Source organism: Patella vulgata, chromosome 5 (assembly GCF_932274485.2).
Source record: "Patella vulgata chromosome 5, xgPatVulg1.2, whole genome shotgun sequence".
Lineage (NCBI taxonomy): Eukaryota > Metazoa > Mollusca > Gastropoda > Patellidae > Patella > Patella vulgata.
In genome coordinates, this window is record NC_065883.2 from 21,133,070 (window position 1) to 21,142,537 (window position 9,468).

At 34.4% G+C, this 9,468-nt stretch overlaps 1 protein-coding gene across 1 annotated transcript; it reads left to right on the forward strand.

Moving 5' to 3' along the window:
* Window positions 1-1,671: 1,671 nt before the first annotated feature.
* Window positions 1,672-8,310, forward strand: LOC130010463 (uncharacterized). Its single transcript, XM_056101094.1, has 9 exons — window positions 1,672-1,821; window positions 2,716-2,836; window positions 3,517-3,617; window positions 4,510-4,651; window positions 4,921-5,015; window positions 5,320-5,425; window positions 6,248-6,332; window positions 7,349-7,532; window positions 7,854-8,310. Exons 1-9 carry the CDS (start codon window positions 1,678-1,680, stop codon window positions 7,980-7,982), a joined length of 1,107 nt encoding a protein of 368 aa, XP_055957069.1. The 5' UTR covers window positions 1,672-1,677; the 3' UTR covers window positions 7,983-8,310.
* Window positions 8,311-9,468: the final 1,158 nt, after the last annotated feature.

Consider the following 9,468-nt stretch of genomic DNA (forward strand, 5'->3'; position numbering starts at 1 on the left):
GATAAGTGTGTTTGTCGCACGACTATGTTTTGTTGAAACCACACAAAAGACAACTGATAAGTTTACAATTATTATATTACAGCTTTTGGATTTTTCTTTGCATCTGAATGTAAGGGGCATACGAGCAATTAATGGTGGGGATCTCCAAATTTTGACCACATAGCCGTGTCTGCGAAATTTATGGCCTATTAGTTCTGAATTATGTCTCGGGTACGTTTCATTGCGGCTCTGTCATGGTATTCGTGTTTGATTCTAAGAACAATTTTATGTAGCATTTGATCCAAATTAGTATAGAGCAAATTCTAAGTTGATAAATTTTCTTTTGGAAAAATAAACGTATGTTCAATCTGTATTGTGTATTCAAATGTTTCAGTAGAAGTGGGTCGTAGGTGTATCTATGCAAATGAAGCTAACATATCTTGAAAGCGCGCCATGTCCTTGACGACGAAATCTAGAACATACACTTTATCATCTAAACATAAAAAATGATATTAGTATAGATAGTTAACATAAATATCCTCCACTCTCCATCAAAATTACACGTACATATTGATATTACAAATGAGAAAATGGGTGTATATGTATATACTTAATTACGGATAATATATAATCTATTTTATTGGATTCTATGGAACAAGCAAATAACATGATTGGTAGACTTCAGGGGGTAAAGTTGGCCTCTCTCCATATCCGCCCCACAAGCCACAGATAGAATTTGACCTCCATAATAAGAATTAAAATCTGTTCGGCATATTGATAAAGTTGCAAGACTGTGTAAGAACCACAGTGTTTATTTCAAGGCTGAGGGCTGTGGAGGCAAACAAAGCGCAGTTTATATTTTGAAGTTTATCCAGAGTTTCCATTCGTGCGTCTGAATGTAAGTAGTATCGCAAAAATAGTAATCGGGATCTTCAAATATATGCCCGTATACGCCACTGCCACTCTGCCAGCAATGTGGTTTAGGAATTTGTGACCCTTCCGGTCAGAACATTGTAATTGTCGCTGTCTGTTTTAATGGCGATTGTGAGAAGAGTTCTATATAATATTTGGCTGTGTTTATTCATCTCTCTTATCCTGGAAGCGTTAAATGCTTGGAAAAGGGAATCAGGAATACCCCATCCCAAACTTAACCGTAATTAACCTTTCTTAAGATTTATAACGTACGTTACTAATAATTAAACACTGGGACTTGAGTTAAACACCCATCTTTGTATATTTTATATTCAGAACACCTTTTTAAATACTGAACGGAATTGTTCCATTTTTAATTGATATCCATTTAGGGATTCAACTTGTGCAGGGTATTCCACAATCCCTCCAACGTTTTACATAAAAACTTTTAACGATTTATATCTTCAGGGAGTACAAGTAGTTATATAGAAAGCATTAAACATTTTTTTGTTGCCACGGTATCTTTTTATCGTTGCTTATTAACACAACTAAATACTGGTATTTTCATATAAATGTCTCTCTGTTTTACGAAGACCTCAAAATTATCATTTGGTCAAGGAGGCATTTGCTCTTTGTTATTTTTACCTTTTGGACTCCATTTAGTGATCCAAATTATAGATTTCTGTTGCCGAAATTCCCACAAACCATCAAACAATACCAGACTATATACTACTATACTACTAAGGCTAATCTGTCCGGTTTGTTGTATAATATAGCTAATAAAGCATGGCACCGTCAGATAAACCAAAACGATTCCCAGGTGAAGTTGATGAAGCATATCCAGAAATATTTACAACTAAACCACCACAACCAACCGAGAAAAAACCCGGACAGTTACCTCAACATATGATAGATCAATTTTTCAATGATGTAAGTACAATTTACAAGGTAACCCCATGTTGCCCGTATATTTTCTCTTTCTGAGTTTTTGACTTTATTTTGAATAATTTATTGGATTGTTTTTGAAAAAAAAATATTACGAACAGAAAATAAAGAACACAAAAACATTTTGTAAATGTTGCTCAGGTGTATATATCTCCAGAGAGAGAGAGAGATGTTGTTATGTTGTTAGTTAGTTGTATTTTACGTCCGCTTCCACCGAGGTGTGTGTGTGTGAGAGAGAGAGAGAGAGAGAGAGAGAGAGAGATGGTTTAACATCCACTAGGCACAAACTAGGTCATTTTGGGACTAACATTTTGGGACTAACATGTAATATATATAGTAAACACCGCTATGCAGTTTTATTTTATCTTAAAACAATATCGTGCAGAAAAATACAATTTAAAACAACACACGTGATAGATGTGTTCTATTTCAACATACTATTTATAATACAATTGGACAAGATATTATGTTTGATCAAAACTTAATCTCGACAAGTTTTATCTGCATGTGAGTCACAAACATGATAAACAACATTTATTTTCTTGCAATCGCTGTGTTGGTCAATGTTTTTAACGATGTATTTTAGCCCTATCATTTTTTCTAATCCCAAATATCTGACTATTTATTTCCCTAAGCTTTTTATGGTCACTTTAATGGGCAACTATCAGGACTATCAAGACCATTATTTTGATCCGTTTCTCAAAACCACAGGCCATTAACATCGTGTTCATTAAGATGACCGTCTGACTCATTTTCTGGAAAATTAAAAGTTTACAATTAAATTTGCAGTTGCATATGTTTTTCATATTTGTTACTTCCTGTTCATTCTCGCGAGCAATGACACTTTAAGATGATGTATCCATGTATTTCTTTTGAAAGGGTTATGTAATTGTTGAAAAGTTTTTCGACTGTGAAAAAGACTTGGAACCCTGTAAAAAGGCCATAGAACTTGAAGTAGACAAATTGGCCAACAAGCTGTTTAAAGGCGGCAAAATCAAGCGTAAGTTACCATAGTATAAATGACTACGTGGCATTGCCACTACTTGGATATAATTTTCATGCTAAGCGTACGTAGACGATATTTTAATATTGCCATGTTCAAATGTGATTAAATTCTTGATGATTTAAATTCTGAAATAAGTAGTCAATGAAGGGACAGTGAAAACATTTGAAAATCTGAAATAAGTTAGAAATTAGAAGGTCAATAAATTAGATCTGTATAGGATAGGATATAATATTTTTTCCTAGTTGAATATTTCTTATTTTATATTGGTTTGTAGTTTGAATGGTTATTCTTTGTATTATTTGGGGGGTCACGGTAGCTAAGTGTATAGGACGCTCGCTAGCTAGCCTGGAGGTCAGGTGTTCGATCCCTGCATTGGGCAAGAAAGTTCATCCTGATTTTCCGGCGTGGTTCCCCCTTGTCAGTGATACAGGAGTGAAGGCCTGACAAGGACAGCTGTCTAGTCATTCGGATGGGACGAAAAACCGAGGCCCCGTGTACACATTGGCGTGCACGTAAAAGATCCCGTGACAGTTGGAATTCGTTATAAGAGTAAGCCGTAGTGCCGCTGTCCAGGCAAAATTTCCCTCATAGCACACTGTATGGCGTATGCCTGTCTTCATTAGCCCAGTTAAACCCTATTTCATTTCATTTCATTTCTTTGTATTATTTTACAGAACTGTATAATGAATATGGATTACGTGACCGACTTATCCACATAGAGAACGAGTTCCCGGGAGCAAACATAATTCTTCATAAATCTGTAAATTTAGCCCAGGTCCGAGATAACCTTTTAATTTTAATTTTTGACGACTATACATATTGACTGTATGCATTGAAATTTTAAAACTCTAAATAAAAAAAAAACCTATTAGAATGAAAAGCTATATACTCAAATATTTCCAATGACCATATTGTCCATTTGTCTTCACTGCAAATTCAAATGAACAAAGTCGGATAAAAAAAAGTTCGTTTCTTTTTGTGTTTATGTCATATACTACAGGAATGTTAAATAATATCTTTATGAAGTTTGTATTCACATAAGCCGATTTTGCCCCTCACTGAACGCGGACAACTCATAATAGTTGATTCGAGTAACTCCCATTATCTATCCATCTTTTATCAGAATATAACACAGCTAAATCATCTCCTTTAAAGTAGCTAAGTCTCTAACTCAATATCATCCAAAATCTTCAACATTGAAAACACGAATTATTTGTCAAATTAAATCAACATCCATGTTGTGATCTTACCGGGAAAAGATGGGCTTTTGATATCCAATATTTAAGATAAAATAAACATTTTACCATTGGTACACGAATCGTGTACCATAATGCGCTTCAGCCCCAGTTGTATCAGGAGACTCGAGGGACGAGGCTAGACACATTGTACCAAATCAAACGGCGTATGTAGACTGGAATAACCAGACGCTAGAAATTTGCACTCGCTTGAGACTGCTGGCTTATTTCGCCGAACATAACTGATTTGAAATTTGAGTAAAAACGGAAACCATTGAATGTAAATCAGTTTATATACATTGATATTACAGTATTATATGCGTTGCGACCCACTTTTGTCAATTTCTAGGTCCCAAATGTTAGCGATTTAGCTCCTTTAAGTAAATAAATTAGAATTGTGTATGAATGCCAACATTTGGAATCTTTTTCTAGGCGTTTAGAGATTTATGGACTAATGAACGGTTACTAAATGTCGTAGAACAGTTGATTGGACCGGAAATATCTGGAAATCCAATATGGAACCTCAGAACAAAAACCCCAAATAATGAAGCTACGACTGTTCCTTGGCATCAAGGTGAGAACAACTACACTAATTAAAGGGCGTAAAGCTTTAACTCAATATTATCCGCAGAAAAGGTCTACACCGCAGAGAAAAGGTTTACACTGCGGAGAAAAGGTCTACACTGCGGAGAAAAGGTCTACACCGCGGCGGAGAAAAGATCTACAACGCAGAGAAAAGGTTTTCACCACAATGGCAATAGGCCACCGTAGTATTAGATAAAAAAAAAAACCTTCAAAACTTGTAACCTGATTTATTGGGTTTTAGTTATTTTTTTAATACAGATGCCGCCTATCTTGATAATCGAGCCTATAAAATACTACAGCCGACAGCCTGGATTCCTCTATTAGATGCTAACGAAAGGAATGGGTGCATGAGGGTAAGTATTAACGTTTAATACTTTCATTTTATAATTCAAATGGATAATATGGGTTTTCTGAATCAATGAAAGAAAAAAAAACAAGTTTCGGTAATTACCTTATCGTTATCCCCCAACTCCACCCCTGCTACAAAATCTTGTTAGCACTTTAGGGGCCATCACTCTGACATTATAATACTTCTGTTGTACTTATAAAACAAGAATCAGGTTGATAGTCGGTGATTTTCTGGTTCGGTTCATGTATTCAGTAGTCATGATATTACTAACAACTTTATGTTTTTTATACAAAGATTTATTTTAATAGGTTGTTTCTGGAGCTCATAGAAAGGGTAAAATAGCTTTACACCAATGTTGCTGGAGAGACACAACTTATATTATGCTTGACGAGGAAGAAATGACTAAAACCCTTGGTGAGTGTTCATAATGAATGAGCTGCATTGGGTTTACATAAATATGGCGGTTTAAAGGACAATATTGGTGTCAGTCATTATCACTCGTTAAACACGTGCCAAATATAATTTTAACACAGAGATCAATGCTACGAATATGTGCGTAGTGAATGTTTTTACTAAAGGAAGTGACGAACACAAAAGGAAAACACGAGTTATCCTTCTATATAACTGACTGAAGTGACGAGTGATAACAGATACACGGGCGAATTTCTGCTGGCTAATAATTCCTTTGAAGACCAAAAGTTTTTATGTGAGACTGTGAGAGGGTATCTGACAATTCATGACTGACACCAATAGTAACTAGTTATGTTAACTGTTGATTACGTTTTGAACCAAAATATTATAATTATGTTATTAAATACACCAGAATGTATCAAAACATCATTTTGGTCCAGAGAAATTATTTAAACATTAATTTCGAACATTATTTGTGACCATTTAAAGTTTACAATGATTTCTATTGATTTTAACCACCATTCTAATTATGTGTCTCAATTAAACAAAGTAATAATATTCGTATAATCCTTTCCGATCTTCATAAACGATCCAGTTTGTACTACTTTTAAAATCTTCACGAATAATCAGCTTGCTGTACGAAATGGGGTGCGGGATATCATTACTTTATTTATCGGAGACACAGAAAGATGGCGGATAAAAATTAATATAAACCAGTATATACTTCAAATGACTATAACGGAAGTTTGAATTTAATTTTGAATAAATTTTAGTAAAAGTAATTTTGATTCGATTGGTCTTAAACTCCTATGTATTTTTGTCCAGGTACTGATATGGAAAAGGATGTAGTACTTTGTCCAGTACCTTATGGTGGTATGTTATTAATCAACAACGTCATACCACATCAGAGGTGAACGTTACTATGTAAACTTGTTATAAAACTGTCTTCCCTTTCTTCGGTTTTATATGCCAATTGTCATTGACTTTTTGGTCAAGAATCGACAAAAAGCCAAGTTTTGCTCAATATTTATGATTTTGGGTCGGATGAATAAGAAGAGTGAACTCTCCGCCCGTATACCTTAACCTAAACTAACCACCCTAATAAACAATTTCACCTTAAATGTAGGACATTTCAATTACAATTGCTATATCGCCTCAGTTTTAATGAGACTTAAAGGAGCTAAATCTCTATTAATCTTTGGCACCTAGAAATCGACACAAATGGGTCACAACGCATATTATAATGCAATATGAATGTATATAAACTGCTTTACATTCAATCTTTTCTAATTTTACTGTTATTTCTAATCAGTTATGTTCTGGGAAATACGTGAAGAGTCCAACTTGAATGGCAGTCTTTGGCGCCTGGTTATTCCAGTCTACACCAATAGTATTCTCCTATGGGTTATGTTTAAAAATGGCGCCCGAAAGCATTTGAAAATTTTCACTTTGTCTTTAATATTGGATATAAGGCCAAAAGGTCGTGTTTGCAATGTCGAAGACTGTGGATGATACTGAGTTAGCGACTTCCCTCCTTTAAGGAAACATCCTTAGATTGGTATTCAGTTCACATGTTAAGGTCGAAAATTAAAATTTATGATTAAGGTACCTGCTCGAAATACTTAACTTTTAAGAAAAAAAACCTATATTCGTATCAATAAACCGTTTCTAGATTATCATTTACCGGACACCCCCGGGATACGCCCCCCCCCTCCTAATTTAGTCATATAACTTAAAACATATCAGATGCCCCAACTGTTATCACATGACTGTGTGGAAAAGTTTACAAGATTCTTGGGTCCTATTTTGATACTAAAATATGATACTTTCATGTTACTATTTATTGTTATTTTGAGAGAACACATTTTTGGGGTATTTTATTACTGGTATGAAAATTTTATGTTATTTTTTTTTTAAATTTAATAGTTTACCAAACTTATCAGATGAAATTCGCTGGAGTTTAGATTTCCGCTGGCAGAAAACGGGCCTCCCTGCATCATATTATGATCTTCAGGAGTGTGTTGAATTTAGATCTCCCGCTAAACCAAATCTAAAAATAGACTGGAGTCAGTATGATGGTGTTGCCGTGAAAGACATGGAAAATGAACAGGTACGTGGATTTGCATATTTCTATAAATTGTGTGGGCGTTTTCTCAAATATTTAGTAAAACAGGCAAACTGTCCATTAATTAATTGCATCGATTCCTATGGCAGTTAGTTCTTTGTTTATACGTCTGTAGAAAATTAACATAAAGTACTGTTAAATCTCGTTATGAAGGAAACGTCATAAAATATTCGAAACAGACCAGCTTCGAGACATCAATATCAAACATAGTGGAGTTCGACTCACCGTCTTATTTGTCAAAAACTATGTTACTTCCCTTTGTATCAATATCACACTTACATAATGTCATATATTATATATTTGTAGAAGGAAGATGTTGATGAAGATTTTGATATTACTATACAAGGTCCATGGATGAGAAAATGGGAAATAGTTCATCCCAATCGACATACAGATGGTTTGAAGGAGGGAAATGTCTATAACAAATCACATTAAAATATCTTTTGAGTAAATCAAATTATTTAATAAGCTCCTCTAGTAACGCCTTCCTTAATTTTGTAATGTCAACCTTGGAGATGTCACACTATCCTTAAAAAAAATAATTTAATCAGAGCTGGATTAACGCATGTACTTTAGGATCTGCAGTTACGGCAAAGCAATCATTGTGGCAGGGCGGCCTGTTCGTAACAATAATTGTTGTTTCTGGGGGCCCATCAATACTTTAAGCATATTTATTTTAGATTGTTAGCTAAGTTTTATGTCCATCAATCGATCTAAAACCGAGAAAAGGGCATTAGTTTAGGAACAGGACGATTTCGTATACAATTGGATGTGATATAAAATGAGAAACACTCATAAATAAAAATATATATATATTATAAGCCTATTGTCTGTACATTGTAGATTATTATCCATTGTTAATTTATTTTGATTTAATGCAAAAGAATGTTTATTGTTTATTGGGTAGAGTAAAACTGACTTTTGTTTTAAAAATAAAATCTTCGCTGAACTGTACATATTGTGTTTTTTTCTTAATATGGACCAACTTCGTGTGCACCACCCCTTGTTTGGCTCCTTTCTAAAAAGCAACTGCTCTCCAGTTTGAAAAGTGAATATAATGCTTCCAGTAAGACAGTGATTACGTTTAAAGTGTGATTAAAATATTGGCAGGAGATTACATTCAATTTTCGAAATTTAAATTATATATATAGCAATGATGTAGAAAGGTAAGACTAAATTTAATGCTAGAATATAATGTAAATATACGGCTAGAATATACCCGGATCGAATCCCAGCGTGGGCGGATAAAAACCTTCGGTATTTGGTTTTTTTTTCAGTTTTTCAGGGGTGGCATTTGCGGAAATGTGGCCAATGATTGGCATTGTATTGTTTACCCATGTACGAATTGTAAATCGAAATATTCTAGGTAGACAGGTCAAATACATTGAATACATAGTCATAGAAATAAACAAATACAGGTTAGTTTCAAATTGACTGAAGTATTATTTTGTTGCTTAAAAAGCAATAGCTCCATATACCTGTCCTATACTGCTATAATTATACAGTGTATATTATGACTATGTAAAGCCGGTAAGGCACATCGTGTTGTCTTTCGATCGGATGGGACGAAAACCCGGAATCCCGTGTACACGTTGACGTGCACATAAAGGAACCTATGACAGTTGGAATTCGATATAAGAGTAGGCCGCAGGCAAAAATTCCTTGATAGCACACTGCATGACATAATTATGTTCGTCTTAATTAGACCAGTTTGAGGAGAAGAGTAGAACATTAAACCCAATTGCATTGTATTTCATTTCACTCCGACCCCGTACTGTATTAATCATTTCCATGTTGCTCCATGGATTTCATGGCATTGTGACAATTTGTTTAGCAAGCAGGTTGTGTAGAAAATTTCACCATAATACAACACTATTTTTCTCTGTTTATATTTTACACATGTCCTAATTAGTATGATGCT

What these genes read in the sequence shown, in the direction of transcription:
- LOC130010463 (XM_056101094.1), top strand. Translation starts at nt 1,678, where the DNA reads ATGGCACCGTCAGATAAACCAAAACGATTCCCAGGTGAAGTTGATGAA. An exon ending in GACTGTTCCTTGGCATCAAG is followed by an intron (nt 4,652 to 4,920) that starts GTGAGAACAACT and finishes TTTTTAATACAG; the next exon opens with ATGCCGCCTATCTTGATAAT. An exon ending in AACGTCATACCACATCAGAG is followed by an intron (nt 6,333 to 7,348) that starts GTGAACGTTACT and finishes TAAATTTAATAG; the next exon opens with TTTACCAAACTTATCAGATG.